Consider the following 17,808-nt stretch of genomic DNA (forward strand, 5'->3'; position numbering starts at 1 on the left):
TGCTACAGGGATTTAATCATTATATTACACGGTTAAGGTATGGAGCTGAATGGATATATAATGTAGTAAGTTTCTAGATTTTTCCGAGACATGCGTTTCCCCCAAGGTTGGGCTGATAAAGCCCAGGGAAATAGACAAGGTCGAGGAAAAAGAAAATCCCTACCCCTCAACTACATAATTTGTACTTTTTTGATATACCGATATATACAAAATAATTGATTTGACAAACAATTGCAATTGTTTCAATGGCAGTGGGTTAAACTTTTGCTATAGAAATCGGATGCAGTGTTTAGGGATGTATTTTGTTTTATGTGAAAGTTAAAACTTAGATTTGGCTTTCTAAACAGATCGGGTTTTTTTTTTTTTTGTCCAGACTGTGCTTTCTAATTTAATTCTGCTGGCTATGGTTGGTTAGTCGCTAACTTTTTTTTTTAATTTATCTGTCTATGCTCGAGGTGTTGTGTAGTTTATAAATCATATAATATCGAATGAAAGATCAGAAAAGCCCTTAGCATTGAAAATGAATACACTAAGGAACCAACTCCTTACATTTACTAAATTTAAAATTCGTTTCCAGTTCGAGTAGGAACTGGTTAGGAAGGAATACAAAAAATGTCTTTTTAATATCGGCGAAAGATTACTTATGAAATGCCATATCACTTACGTTGACTTAATAAAGTTATCATAAACGCACTCCTCTACAAAATGATAGTCACTATATATTGGTTGATAAATGCAAAAAAACCCACCTAAATCATTATCTATATGTACTGAAACTTCTCAATAACCTTTCTAGTATAGACCCACCCTCCAATAGTGAAGTGCATTCCTCTTTACATTCCACCATGTGTGCATGACAAACTTTGAGATATCACAATTCCGTCTTTGCATATTACAGAGTTAGCTCCCTTGCGAGTAGGTATCGGTTGTTACGTCATTATTTTGTGAGCGCAATTCACGTCGTTTTCACCGAAACGTAAGACGTTATGCTCGCAAACACATGGCGTCACAATCAATACCTACTCGCAAGGAAGCTAACTCTGTAATGTGCAAATACGGAATACAGTCACACACAGTCAATGTTTTGAACGTAATGTATGTGTAATACAATTCTTCAATTACGGTAAATCACTTTATTATGGCAGATACAATTCCTCGTGTAATCTTTATTTTAACATATTCCCGAAAACATCAATTCGATTTTTGGTGACAATATCGTGCGTTAATATATACGTTTTTGTACATTTTTTGTGTAACATTGGAGTTCGTGTTCAAGCTCTCTCGGAAAAGAACGCCAAAATTCAGAATCTCGCGAAAAATGATGTGGTTTAGAGTAGCATTCAATTTTTTTTATTTTTTTTATTGTCGGTTTCCTTGTAGGTGTGTCTCTGAAGAACTCATTCACCCCTGTATACATATTTTGACTGTTCTACTTCAAGACATGGGTCAGCCCATTATAAAATCCTAGGGGTAAAAGGTTTAAAGGTCAGTGATAGAAGGCGATGAATTAAAATATCCATCAGCTATTCAGAAGCAGAACGTTGATAAAGATGCGCGGTGGTATGTTGCTATACTCGTCATCCATGTCAGCTTATGTCTGCGGAGGAGGTGAATCGAGCCTAAAAAATGTCTTTCATTATAAGTTTAAAAAGCAAATAATTTCATTTGGGTGCATAAATGTGATCACGTACGCATAAAAATGTAGAAATTCCTTGAGACCGATCCTTAAACGTTTGTTTTTTGACAATAAGCTGACTACAACAATTGTGAAGCTTGATAACAATGGGAGAGGTAGGTGTAACAAAGGAATGTGATGGCTGATCGATAGTTCAATAATCAATCACTGTTAGTTATCGTCCGCCGACGATGCTCACTCTACGGCTAATAAACAGCAACACATGCCTACTAACAGTGTGATAAGTGAACCTGTTTGTTTCCGGAAAATGTGTGAATGGGTGTTACTTTATCACAAAAATGGCGATAACTGCATTTTTGTGGAAAGTAATCGATGTTAGTTTAGTTTGCAAATCAAAACATATAGTCAATTACATGTTATAATGGTTGTGCTATTTTAAATTCTTCAATCTGATAACTACAATCATTATTCTTAATATGTTTCATAAAGGATCTGACAACCTCCAATAGCACGTTCAGGTGGCCTTTTAGACTGACCAATCAAATTACTTTCTCTTGACGGGAACGAAATAGTTTGTTAGAGCGATGAGAATAATTTTCGTGTACGAAGTCGTCTTGGACAAGGAACACAACATTGCTACATGTTTCCTTCGACGAAATGTCGTTTTCAGTTCATTTAGCTAGCTTTAAAAGATGTGAAAAAAGCACTTGAACCAAAGTACAGTGAGTTTAGAGGTCTTCCGAACGTGACACTGAATAGGATGTTGTCAGAAGTCGTTAATGTAGATTTATTTCTGATATGTGTTCCCATTGATCCATTTTGATTTGATATATTTATATTTTCCAAAATATTCGACAGCATGACAATTAGGTGCATGGCACAAATATTAAACTTTATAAATACCAGCATGACATCAGGAACGCATAATTACTGTTTTCCTCAACACAATACGTTCGTAAGTTGTCAAGCTAAAAATTGAAACATTTCATTTGTGATTAATGATTATTAATTCAAGTAACATAATCAATGGGTATTTTTAATCGAAGCAGGAAACGATTTGAAGAAACACTACACAAAATCACATTTTCGGAACCGCCGGCAATTGATAAACTATTTCGGTGTTGCGATATTTATTTATATTAAAAGATCAGAAGTATATACTTTTCCCATGTGATATCAAGCAATAAAAACATCTCTTGAACATAACAAACGTTCTTTCATCCACCTCAAAATGGGCATTTTATAAAAGACAAGACTGAAACCTTAGAATAACTTTTATGAATCAAGTAGTAGCCGAGAATTACCGCGAAGTTAGACATTGCTACTTGGATTTGGGGCGTTTCCGTATTGTTTGCTCTTTCAGAGATCCGTTATGTAAGCAGTATCAGATATCCTGAATAAGGTTAAAACATCACAAGGTGGGAATCTATTTCAGTTTAAATAAATATTAACGACATTAAAATGCACAGTCAGCATATTTTTCAGACATATACACTAGACATAGACGGTATTCGTTCATATTACAAAAAATACTTCTCTAAGTGAAGAGTCAGTCATTGACCAATCACTTCAGAGACTTTGGTATGTCTTTGAAGTTGTGAATATGTAATTGATAATTGTTTGATATCCCTTTCGTCTTTTCGATAACAATTCATCAAAAATATGAATACGGTTATGCTATACGTCTTATGCTCAACATCGGAATGTTTAGTCAACCCAAACAGTTAAAAAAGTAAACAAAAGTGAAACGCTACACCCAACGATTCAAATAAGTGTTTACATCCGGGCACGCGTCGACATAAAAAGAACTTAAACTGAAATCTCGTGCGCTTAAAACATAAAAGACATAGTAAAACTTCAGAGTAAGTGAAGTCACCGATTTACGACCCTTACCAGACACTACCCCCAAAGAAGGATACGAACTCAAAACTCGGAGTTCGAGCAATAAGTTGAAATATCCATCAGAACACCTCTTCCATTCGATTCGGAAACTAAAATAAGTAATACCTTTGATCTAAAAATGGATGCAAGTAAATGAAAAGGTCAAGGCTAGTTGCTTGACCTTGAATAGTGAGGAAGTGTCGATCGAGGTCATTCCAAACGATACGACCAAAGACCAGAGATAGATACAGGTTTTCTGGTGGTGTACGGCAGTGAGGGCGATAAGATTTGGACCTCGCTACAACAATGATGAGCGTCTGATTATAGAACAATATGGCGCACGGCCAGAAGCAATAACTGTTATAGTTAATTTCAGTTACAGTAACATGTTACACTAAGTGTGGCCGTGGATACAAGGACTGTGTAGCCGACGGAGAGTCGTTAGAAACACCCTTGAGTAGGATTTCAGTTTAAGATGTGATGTTTACATTTAACAATTATATCCTAACTCATTTTGATCATGTTAAAGCTTCATAGGATATTTCTATGACATGAGTACATGGAGATAATTTGTGTGGTCATGAGGGCAAAATCAAGCCGATAAGTTTGTCTGTTTTAATATGCAGTAATGATTATATAATCTTCTGATCAGACAAAATTGTATCACGTGACTCCCGATAAAAATAAGAGCATGTTTAAAACAACCGTTAAAATGCTTGTTAAATGGATATTTATAAAATAAATGCCCGTCATAGTGAATTATCTTCCCTTGTTATTACCCTGATTTATATATAAAACCATATTAACTTCGAAATGTTACAATAAAACCATATATTAACCTCGAAATGCTACTATAAAACTATTTATTGACCTCGAAATGCTACTATAAAACCATTTATTATATGGCTGTTCGTTTTGCTCGTTCCTGATTGGCTGAAATTACATTTTCCTGCCACGATACAACACGATATCCACCAGAAAATTCCGAACTATGCATTGTAACATCATCCGAAGGTTGATATAAGATTCCAGAGCCCCCATGTCGTACCCAAATATAGAAATCTTACATTATGGCGTCTTGTAAAATGACGTCACAATCACTTCACAGGTTGATATAATATTCCATCGGATACAGGTCGTAACAAAATATAGCGTAAATAGAATTTCCGTGACGTCAAACCTCTATTATGACGTCATCATTCAGCAAATGTGGCGGAAAACAGCTGGTGTACTGGAATCAGTTTGACCATGCCAATATTTGCGTGTTTATTTTTGTCTTCTTTTTTAAATAATAGTAATATGTATTACGCGGTGTTTTCTCTATTTATGATATTATCAGCCTTCATTTTTCTTCGAAATTATTCAACAGGACTATTGAGTATCGGGGAGAATGGCTACTCAATATCAAGAGGAGTAAATACATGTTCATATACATGTAGTCAAATGGTTACATCATGTAAATGGCATAAGATAAAACAGATATCGGTGTGTTTTCAGGTGGATACAGTGATTCATCAACCCTCGAAAGTGCTATAACCCTAAGCCTTCTGCCTCGGGTAAAATCCCTTCCTCGAGTTTATAAACCAACCGAAATGCTACATTCAAACCATTATTGACCTCGAAAAGCAATATTCAAACCATATATTGACCTCAAAAAGCTACAATAAAACCATATATTGATCTCGAAATGCTACATTCAAACCATTTATTGACCTCAAAAAGCTACAACAAAACCATATTTTGACCTCGAAAAGCTACAATAAAACCATATATTGACCTCGAAATGCTACATTCAAACCATATGTTGACCTCAAAAGCTACAATAAAACCATATATTGATCTCGAAATGCCACTATAAAACCATATATTGACCTCGAAATGCTACATTCAAAACATATATTGACCTCAAAAAGCTACAATAAAACCATATATTGACCTCGAAAAGCTACTATAAAACCATATATTGACCTCGAAATGCTACATTCAAACCATTTATTGACCTCAAAAAGCTACAACAAAACCATATTTTGACCTCGAAAAGCTACAATAAAACCATATATCGACCTCGAAATGCTGCATTCAAACCATATATTGACCCCAAAAAGCTAAAATAAAACCATATATTAATCTCGAAATGCTACTACAAAACCATATAATGACCTCGAAATGCTACATTCAAACCATATGTTGACCTCAAAAAGCTACAATAAAACCATATATTGATCTCGAAATGCTACTACAAAACCATATATTGACCTCGAAATGCTACATTCAAACCATATCTTGACCTCAAAAAGCTACAGTAAAACCATATATTGACCTCGAAAGGCTACAATAAAAATCATATATGCGTATTAACCACGAAATGCTACACAGTTATTTCTACAATAAACGTATCCGGATTCGTATATACAGATATCGTCTCCAAACGTTAATAATGATAAACAAATAGTATATATTTGATCAGATAACCTGAAACATAAGGAATGATGGATAACTTAGCATTCGTTATACAAATATGGGTCAATAACAGATCAAACACGGGCCAAGTAGGGCAAATACGGGTCAAATACAGGTAACATATAGGTCAAATACAGGTCAATGACGACAAAGACAGATTAAATACATGTAAAATATATGTCAAATAGTGCCAATTACAGATCGAATAGCGTCCAGTGGGGTCAAATAGGGTCAATAACAAGTCGAATATAGGTCCACAACTGGCCAAGGTCCCTAGCATTGAAACCATATATATACCTAGATTACAAGCATGTGGTCCAGTAACGGATTCAGAATCTTGATATCTGTATATGGAATATATGCTAGATATTCGAGATTAAAATAGCCTTACTAAAATTATGTTAACATGAAATTTCAGAAAAATTTAATGGCAAAAACAAATATAATACTTCGTACTAAGTAAAAGTGACATCATCGTTATTCGTCTTGTTTCTAGTTTTATTACAGGTGACGGAATGGGTTGTATAACAATGAGGGATGGGTAAGTAGGTATGTTTACAACAAAGATGGGAAAACAACATCAGAGAGAAACACTACGTCTGGCTTATGTTAGTGCCAAAACACGCGTTCAGTTTAAAGAGCTTCCCATTACATAAAGTAGACAATATTTCAAGTGAATGGGTACGCTAATATATAGATATTACACAGATATGACTAAAATTATACGACTTAAAACATGAATAGTATCAGACTTCAAAATATTGCCATCAACACATCCCGAATGATATCTGACATTTTACTTTGATATTATGTTGATGTTGTTTAACAATTAAACAAGTTAATTGGAATGTGTTTATCTTCCCTGGTGTAAAGCCTTGTGGCTACAACGTTAACATTGTAAAAGTTTGATGAAGTACGGGGAGTGTAGCCATTTTATTATCAAAACAGAAGCGAATTGTGTCTAGCTGAAACGTTCATTGTACATTATTTTCACTTCACTTTATGCATTGATATTACAATCCTTTTATGACGTTTACTCTGAATATTAGATATGGGTATTTTATATAAAACATAGTTTTAATCAGTTTTCATATGTTTTCTCTGTCTGTTGCGAAAAAAACATTTAATGCCGTGTTATCGGTTATTTTGCAGGTTAATCAATAGCTATTTTAATAAAAAACGAGAAAATCAAATTTCATTGAATTTTCCCGACCATAGTAGTGACTCGATAAATTGTAAATCATCATTTAAAATACCTGATGTATAATATATGTTTTGACATCAGTTACTCAATCAATTAATTGATTAATTAATTAATTTGAATACGAAGTAACAATATTACCTAGGGTATAAAATTATCTCATATGAGGGTATGAAGGATAGGGATAATCCAACCGAGGTGTTGCTGAATTAATTTAATGACTACGAGGATAGGGTTAATAGAATCTTACATGAGTCTGTCAAGTGGACAGATATCTCAACCCGAGTGAAAGATTTTGGCTAATCAACCCGATGCTTGCCGAGTGTTGATGGTCAAAATTTTTCACGAGCGTTGATATATCCCTGTCCACCTGACTGGCCAATACCAGGTTCTTTTTCTTCCATACTTTAACGAGAAATGGTGAAAATGCAGTCGACATGAACGTCACTGTGCATAAAAATTGTTAACGCTAGTATTGATGACGTCACTGTCTAGCGCATGTGAGCTGTCTTTTCCCTACCCCGGTAAAAGACTGTTATTTTTTCCCAAGCAACCACGGGATAACTCTGTCAGGTATGGGACAAATCCCTATCTTGTACACCCAGCTACGATTTATCATGTCACATCATTTATAAGAACTTCTTTACCGAAAAAAATATGTTCTGCTGGCGGATTTACATTTAAGGATGTCATTTTAATGACTTATAATGAATAGAACGTCACTATGACAACACAAAAATGTTTTTCTCAGAGAAAAGTGACACAACCTCCATCTTATATCTACTAAACATTATATTATTTAAGAAGAATGCATCTATGAGGCTCCGATGGGGAATAAATCCATCTTTCCGGCTGAAACAGAAACCACCAATTAATATCTATTAAAGCTTACCCTTTTTAAGGAGATTGCGTCTGTGGGGCTCCGACAGTGAGCAGTTCCATCTTTCCTGCTGAAACTGAAACTGACACTCCATCACAGATAGTTCAATGGCGTCCAATAAAGTCCTGGCGACACCCCTACCTCGCCGGCACATACGTTTTTGTTTTTTGTGTAAGTTCATCATTTCACACAACTTGGTGGATGAGATGCCCCTGTTACCCCTCCCGTCGTCTATGTAGTTGTCCTCAAAGTTATAGTTGTGAGAGAGCATCGGGTCCCAGGCAGTCAACCTACAAATAGCAGACGATAGAAAAGTTACAAAGGAGTAGATGATTGCAAAGTTACAAAGTAGCAGACGACAACAAAGTCACAAAGCAGCAGACGACAACAAAGTTAGAAAGGAGCAGACTACAACAAAGTTGCAAAGGAGCAGACGACATCAAAGTTATACATGAGAAGATGATCGCAAAGTTACTAGGAGACGACAGCAAAGTTACAAAGGAGCAGACGACAGCAAAGATACAAAGGAGAAGAGGACAGCTAAATTGCAAAGAAGCAGACGACAGCAAAATTACAAAAGGAGCAGACGACATCAAAGTTACAAAGGAACAGACTACAACAAAGTTACAAAGGTGCAGACGACAGCAAAGTTACAAAGTACAAAGGAGCAGACGACAGCAAAGTTACAAAGTAGTAGACGACAACAAAATTACAAAGTAGCAGACGACAGTAAAATTACAAAAGGAGCAGACGACAGCAAACTTACATAGAAGCAGACGACAACAAAGTTGCAAAGGATCAGACGACAGCAAAGTTACGAAGGAGCACACGACAGCAAAGTTACAAATGAGCACATGGCAGCATAGTTACAACGAAGCAGCGATAGCAAAGTTACAAAGGAGCAGACGACAGCAAAGTTACAAAAGAGCAGACGACAACAAAGTAACAAGCATGATCCGTGAGCACTAAATACATACTAGTGGAAACCAACTCATTTTCGTGTGCTTTAACATTTCGCCTATCTCGCCTTAATCGCCGTAAACACTTGCAAATCGGGAAATAAGAACATTTCTGTACCACAAATATTTAACTTTAAATGCAGTATTGATTTTCAGCAGTAATTCGCAAATTTTTAACACTGGGGAAGGGTCGTTTAACCTGAACACGCGAAAATTATGTCACCACGAAAATGAGTTGGATTAAAGAACCACCTCCATCGACCACTATCTCGGGATCATTGGGGGTGTTTGTCGGCAGATTAGCATGGTATTGTCAATGTCTTGGGTACATTTAATTCCATGACGGGGTTTTTTGTTTCAACTACAACAATATGTATAACAAACCGACAGGAAATGTTTGATCCGAAAGTTCAATAGATAAACATTTCACTGTATCCTTCCTGACCTACGTCGTTGATTCGTTCTTCATTGGTTATAATGTATATCGTGAAAGAGTCAATATTATAATCAATGACACATTTATTGATTTCCCGGTTAAATAAGCACTGTAAGTAAGTAATCGTTACACCTACCCCGGTTTCTTTCTACCCTTCGCAACTTTCGCATGACGACTTACAAAACTGAAATATATGGAATATACAATTGTTGAAAGTTAATTGGATTAGTATGTATATATAAATAAATGAATATTTAACGACAGTTTATAATTTGAATCTTTTTTTTAAATTGGATTATATTTTCGTCGGGGCATTTCGACGTATAAATATAAGAGAAATACATTGCTTCAATAAATATTAGATATTACGTATCCATACGTATACACCTATCTATACACCTGTGTACTAACAGAGATTTTAACAATTTTATTGTTTCATTGTTTTACTTGTTATGATGCAGCTATGATGATATAAGGAAATTGAATGATTTGAAAGTCGGAGTTATCGGAGAAAATAAATAGACCTACGGTGTGTTATAATTAATGTAGCAGATACTTCCATTGATTTATAACCATACTTGTGTATGCATATTGAGTACCGTGAAATCTGTCTTAACGGTCACTCGTATATAAAGATCATCTACTTACATGTATTAAGACCATTTTTCTTAAATGGTCATTTATAACATAACTTGACCATATGACCATTTTTTGTCCTTTGAGTGGGTTTTATATACATGTTTGTCATTTGGGTGGTCTTTCTAGACATGAGTGACAGTATACTCTCGATCCTCATAGTTGATATAGTTACACCTAACCTACATTGATTGACATGGTGTTAGTACAAAGGTATACCGTCACCATGGCAACAGTCGCTACAGGTAACGATAACAGACACAGTCATGTTATAGAGTTTTTAGTGTTAAATTGTGAGTGAGGAATATTACAGGTATGTACTTTGGTTTTGAGTGAATATCTTGATACATTTAAGCATTGATGTCACTATTTGTAACTTCGTCGGGATATGAAAGAAATTATGTTTGCAAACTGTGTGAATCCGCGTAGCATCACAAGGAACAGGGTTTTATATGTATTACAATATCCATTTACAGTAGTATCTATTGACAATATTTTGTTCATAGATGATTATTCATAGATGATTATAGTAAGTAAACATAAAATATATTCTTTTGATTGCCATAACATAGGACATATTACTGTCTGTAACAGGAGAGGAGAAAATGAGTGAACTACACTGAAACTCGAACCCGGATCCCCGAACACTAGCCGGATATTCTAATATTTGAACTACCTGATCGCCTATGTTCGACACAGTCAAGTCCCGCCACAGGCCAAGTGTTGAATCTTACAACATTTAGCAAGTCAAATGTCTGAAACACAGTGTAGTAATGCTTTAACACTATCCCTTATTAGTGATACCGGTTATTTACGTAAGTCAAACAACCAAGAAACTTATTTTTTTGTATTAACATTGAATTAAGATTTCACTGAAAGAACAACAACTTATCCACCTTAATAAGTCATTGATGTTACATTGAACTTTCTATATTTTAAAGTTCATGTACACTTTTCTTTTTCATATACATACGAACTCATCTTAGATATACTCAGGTGTCAATAATGACAAAAATAATTATTTGTAAAGTAGGAAATCTGCCAAGAATGTGGTCACTTAATGTTGAAGTAATGGTTGACATTTGTTAAGACGAACATTCTGGTGGTTATTTATGACGATAAAAATTCACCAATATGATTATCTTATCGGCGGATAACATATTACGTTACAAATGGGGGAGACTTTCTCACTCAGAAACTCATGAAAATGTCGTACATGTCATATGGCGGAGAACTCTTCTATACGATTTATAGTAATTAAGTAACAGCGATCTACCCACGTAGTTAGAAATGAAGATGTTGATGTTCATGTAATTCATAGTTCACTGATACACAGACGACATCGTAATCCCAACACCTACATGCATCATAGTCTTTGATGTCGATCATCTATTTTCACTTCAAAGACATGAACTATATGTAATGACCCACGAATAGATAAAAGATGTCATTTACGTGAAATCGTTTGTCTTGTTTATGAAAGTTTAAGAAGAAATAAATCCTGCTATAACGTCTTGATTTGGCCATTAAGCAACGTCCTCCCGTCCGGCACGTATTCCTCCCTTGTCTTTTATACGTACCAGTGCCTAAATCGCTTTTACAAACAGTTATCACCAAGTGTTCTTAAGATAAAACACCGATAAATAAGATATATTGCATTTACTTTAAATCAATTTTATTTTGCAGATACTTTAACTCTCAAACTTATTTGAGACTTACTTACAAACGCATGAAATGTCGAACATATATTTTACAGTTTACGATCGATGTTAGATAAGCTTATTTTTATAGTTCATTTATATCAAATACTAAAGTTATGAATATTAATTCCAAATCAAACGCACCCGTTATAACGGAAGTTGTTTTGTTCATGGTTGTTTTACAATATTTGATATCGTGTGTAAATGTTACTTCACGGGCGGAAGTAAGTATTTAATTCTTAGTAATGTTATACTCGAAAATATTTAAAATTTGTGTAATTCATTTGTTGTATTACTCAATAGTGTGTAATTCATCGTAACTTGACACTGGAAAAAAAGAGCGCAAATCCGTGTACAACGCTCGCGATATACAAATTTTCGCGTAATTTTGCGAGAAAGTCTAACGTGATTTATTTACTTTGAAAATAATTGTAAAAATGCATTGACAATATGTTCACAATAACGATAAGGCAATGTATACGCGATTTATCGTGCCCACATTTGTAAATTTTGTAAGGTCTTACCGAGATATACTATAAATAAACTTATTTTGCGTAATGAATGTTTACATTTGTAGAACAATCGAACTTATTAGCACAATGACAATTTCGTCGTTATTGTTACATAAATATTATACAGAAAATACAATTAACAAAATCCTATTTTATCGCTAACCATACCTTTTAAGTTTGACGCTAACATATGTTTAGGCACTATACTTCAAACTTTATTGAAGGTTAATATATTCTAGTGTTGTTTTCAGTTCGATACAAGAACACCATTTCAAAGTGGTTTACATCTAAACATTATTTTTGACTTACTTCAGACTCCGTCACCATTTGTTTGACTAATTGTCGACTGGTCATTACACCAGGTCGAGGTATCACTATGAATTAACCACAACACTAGAATCTGTGTTCTGACTTTTATGTGTTGCATCTGAGAACCTGATCTATTTATAGGCGTTTAGTGGTGTTGTATGTAATCGAACGGAACCTAGTGTAAATTGCATTTGATATTTACGACAAGACACTTTACTATGTTATCGATCAAACAGCCACCTTACTGCTGTAGGAATTAAAAAGGCAGGACGGTTTCGTCAGGCTTCAGAACACCATTACACATACTGGAAAATCTGATATGTAAAAATTGGCATGGAGTACACGAGCGAAATGTTTTACAAACTTGCCATGTACTTATGAAACATAAGACGGTATTGATAACACGATAGAAGTTTGATCGAACATAGACATCTATTTTATATTCCCGTTTAATTACAAACTGTTTGGTATCATAACCGATCTTCTGCGTGTTGAACATGAAAATAATTTGAAATATCTTTTATATTTCTACTAGGGTATAGTGAATGAATAATGTTTAACATTTAAACATCTTTTACATACGATATATAGAATTCACAATTAGGCTTCTTTCAACGAAAGACTAAAAATTTTGAAGACTTAAATTATCGAACATCTTGAGATGGAGATATAGTAACGAAGTAATAATACAAATCTAGGTTATGGCGACACCCGCTATACAATTCTTTGTCACGGCGACACTCGATATACAATTCTATGTCACAGCGACACCCGCTATACAAATCTAGGTCACGGCGACACCCGCTATACAAATATAGGTCGCTGCGACATCAGCTATATAAATATAGGTCAAATTAAGATAAAGTGACACTATCAAATAAACATGTTTAGTGTTTCGTTAGCAAAACTATTTTTATTAAATATATTAATCTGATTAAGAACTTAACCATGACCACATGACTATGAGTTCTGGATCGTATCTATCCCTGTTCTCTGATACAGCACTCGACTAGAGTTGGGAGTTACTGAGTTCAAACCCATTTTTGACCGTACTTTTGTTTTGTCGCTCCAATTACAAAAACATTATTTTATAAATGTAATTTAGAGCAAGGACAGTATCAGTAGGAAAAGCCAAAAACAGTTTTATTAAATACATATAAGCGTCGTTTTGTCGTAGAATTCACTCGAGAGCTTGGTAGGGCTTGAAAAACTAGAGCTGTTACCACACATGAGCAAAATGGAAACTATTTGATAAACTATGAAACGCACATTGAGTCTTCTAATCGGGGAAATGACATTGAACGATATATTTTATCTTATTTATTATCAAACATGCGTATGTTAATGTACGATGTTGAACATTTTTGTAAAGTTTTGGGTAATTGCTTTTGTATTACTTTTACACAACTAACTTTACTACTACTTTTGTACTATTTAGTACTAATTTATGTATTAATTCTGGGTACTTTTGCATAACCTTTGTATACCTTTTAACCAGGAATGTATATCTATACAAACCTGCACCTATTTTCTATTGTTGTGATTGAGATGTTAAAGGTCACAGTACCAGTGTTAGACCATTACACCTAGGATTACTGTATACAGTTGTTGACTGGGGTTGAGGGCAACAGATGATTTGTTGGACCCGATGACAAACTGTTGCCCGAGGACCGTGAGGGTCCAACATTTCAGTTGTTGCCCGAAAGCCAAGTCGATAACTGCTTTGTGATACCCTTGACTTGGGAGTAAAAATAATCAAAACTGACATAAAAGCAAATTCGTTTTCATAACTCTATTTCAATTCGTGTAAATAAAAAATATACCTCATAGGACTTGCTCTATGGTTCTTTTAAAGGAAATAACATAATCATTTTTTTTATATATATTATTTATTTTTATTCGTGACATAATAGATTATTGTCTAATGTTGAGGCGACATGGATAAGGTTACATATCAAGTCAGTAAAAACAACCCATCATGTCACTTAGAAGTAAATACCAGTACTTAGTGTATGGCTAACAGCCACCGTTTACCTTTCAAGATCAAACAGAAAAATCAAGGTTTATGTGTTTTAGAAGGTCAGCACACAAATGGTGCGAGTACCAACTATATTGGTGTGCAGTCTGCTTTTTTCACATGACGTCTAATTTTTATCCTAAAAAGGGTAATTATTTCGCATGTTTAACAAAGCCTTAATAAGCAGCTAAAGACCGACAACAGCGATATACATACAATGTAGTTAATGTAGCTATAACTGACACTTTAAGTTATTTTTTCAAAATGTTCAAGAATAGAGGTTTATGATCTAATAACATATTCTTACACATGATAATAAATATTCTGAATACTACGAAAAGAATATCAATATTGGTAATTAACGTTATACACTAGAGCAAAACCAAAGTCATAATAGAAGATAGACCAACGGATAATTATAAAATTAAAGTTTTAAGTGAATTTAGAATGAGATCTGTGAGTCATGATTGTTAAGCTAATGTAACTTTTATATCATCGCCTTATTTAGCTATGGTTGATCACCGTTAGGTTTGGTCATGTTTTCGATATATCATTAAGCTATTCTTCTTGTAATGCATTTCGCCCGCTTATATTCAAATTTTGAAACAATTATGCCTTGAAATAACTGAACAACAATTTCCCTTACAGAAAGAAAAAGTAAAAATTTTAAAGGAACAGGAACAACAATCGAAATCAATGAAAAACCTATCTATGAAGTGATAAGATTTAATAGCTTACGTTTAAAATTTTCTTTTGAAGAAAAGACTGAAAATAACTTTAAAGCAAAAGCAATGCTTGTTGTGTAAACTGCTTTTCTTCCATTGCTAGGAAAATTCGTGATTTCTTTTTAAAAAATATATGGAGAAGAACTTTAATGGAATAAAAATTGAATCGAAATACCTTTCAATGAATATCAGAAGATATATTTCGTTGAATCTCATTTTCGTGAATATGATTGCATTACGATACTCTCGTTTGTGAATCGAACACGAAATATAATTGGTTTGTCTGTATCTCTACCTTATGTAACCAGAGTAAAGGTCAAAGTTCAAATTATTCAACTAAGATAATAACATTGAAGCCCTTGATAGCATTAAGCAACCTTATATGATATTTCTAGAACAAACAGTATCACTAATGAAAAGATTTTACAAAAGACACGACACACCAGAAGTATAAAAGGTGCCTCCTACATGTGTTGAGTACTTATACTGATGCTACTTATGTATCCCAAATAATTGTCAACGAAGGCAACTTCAATAAAAAATTCAGAGGTAACATACAAAATAAAAGTAGTATAGAAGATAATGTGCAAAATAAAATCAATGAGAAAATTTATATACGTCTTTATATTAATATAACAATTTCAATACTGAAAATAATTACACGAATACATGTAGTTTTTCAAAAGAGGTATTTCTTAAGCAAAGAACATTGGGACATTGGAATTGACGTTCTTTTCATAATGTCCCTTACATAGTTTCAAGCAACTAGTGTTATACTAGAATAAAATAACATGGACAATCTGAGTTGTAAACCTTTCATGTTTGATCACACCAATCGTGAATGTATACCAAAACTGATCCAAGAAACCATGGCTATCTATTCGTGCATAACCACACTCACATTTGATAGATAACTAAAGTTACTCAAGTAATTGATGATAGTCGTTTGGCGATAACAACACTAACACTAGACGGACAACCAAATCTATGTTAGTTATTAATGCTAGGTTTTCATTTCTAGATATGTTCCATACTTCTTGATACTACTAACTTTTAAACAATTAAATAAACACTTTGCTACATTATAAATACTAAAGCAGAACCATTCTAATGACGTTTGATATTTTTAAAAAAATATTCAGTTAGTTTGTTAAAATGTCAAACTTTTCGTGCATAAATTTAAATCTAAGATTAAAAATCAGATGTGGTAGTTAAATGACAAAACAGTCGACTTTTTGCCTTATTGTCTATACATGCCCTTTTCTTGATCTTTAGTCCTTATGCAGAGTGAACGATAATCTCATCGTTAGGTTTAATATGCAAAATGTGTTTTAGCAACAGTCAATGGTTTATCACGTGTCTGGTTAAAACATTGATTCGATTACATTTATGTTATATATTTTTATATAGTCTGAATAAGTTTTATTTCACATTTAAATGACATTTCTGTGGGTCTAACTGCAGTTACCATGACGAAATAAATTGTTTAACTGAACGCGGATATATACACAGCTGAGGTATCGACCTTTCCTATTCTCAGATTGTAAGGTCATACTTGTGTTGTGTTCTGATTTACGTCCATGTACTGGTAGATTTAATATCCCATGAATAAAACAACATAAACATTTGAAGAAGTTAGCGATAAAAGACAGCAAAGTACTCCTTACCATTTTCAAACGGGAAACATATATTAAAACAAATCTCTATTAATTTGAACGTCTGATATGAAACTTTATTTTGGTTGAAAATAAGTCATAACCCGTCTCAATTAGAATGTCTCACAAACTTTATAGGTTCCCAAGGATATAATGGTATGTATTATTGTCTGTGTATACTTTGTGTTATACCGCCTTGTTCGCTGGAAGGTTTCAGAAACTCTTAAAAGTCGTTAAACAGAAAAAAAACTACTATGGCCTACGGGTAACTTAACTCTCAGATCAAACGTTATGTCAGAACTCTGCAGAATGGGAAGGTGTCAAATGTCCCTGGTTAAACCCGATAGCCAATTCCAATGCCAAACCTACAGACTCATTTGTAATCTCTATAGGAATCCTTCTTCGAGACTCTTGTATCTTTTGACGTTTGATAGATGACTCTTGTCCGACGAAAGGCACCTCACTAATGTCCGGATAAATAAGTCGTGAGGAGGAATTCCAGTAATGATTAATAATTTTGAAAATGCTACACAACCAAAATACTAATACAACTACTGTATCCATCCCAATAAGAAGCTTACAGATTTTTGTTCAATGCAAGGTAGTTATGTTGATACTAATGTATAGATACACTAAATCAATTATCAATCAAGTCTGTCAATTTAATCATGTTTTAAGGATGGGTAGCTACAGTGACAATACTAAAACTAAATACAAAAACCACGACTAGAAACAATAAAACTAACATGTCGAGTACGAGTACATTACTACAGACAATAAATGTTCTGACACTGACACTAG

The 17,808-nt window shown here is 34.0% G+C and overlaps 1 protein-coding gene across 3 annotated transcripts in view; it reads right to left on the bottom strand.

The window, feature by feature from the left end:
* The window catches only part of LOC138310238 (protein Wnt-9a-like), a 51,169-nt gene that overhangs the window by 27,206 nt on the left and 6,155 nt on the right, over positions 1–17,808 (bottom strand). For 2 of the 3 annotated variants that reach the window (XM_069251359.1, XM_069251358.1), the window contains 2 exons: positions 9,590–9,637; positions 8,071–8,348 (listed from right to left, as the gene is read on the bottom strand). In XM_069251359.1, coding sequence (XP_069107460.1) covers positions 8,071–8,348; positions 9,590–9,637 — 326 coding nt within the window. The remainder of the gene's footprint in view (positions 1–8,070; positions 8,349–9,589; positions 9,638–17,808) is intronic. The other variant, XM_069251360.1, reaches the window with a different exon arrangement.

The sequence above is a fragment of the Argopecten irradians genome, chromosome 16 (assembly GCF_041381155.1).
Source record: "Argopecten irradians isolate NY chromosome 16, Ai_NY, whole genome shotgun sequence".
Taxonomy (NCBI): Eukaryota; Metazoa; Mollusca; class Bivalvia; order Pectinida; family Pectinidae; genus Argopecten; species Argopecten irradians.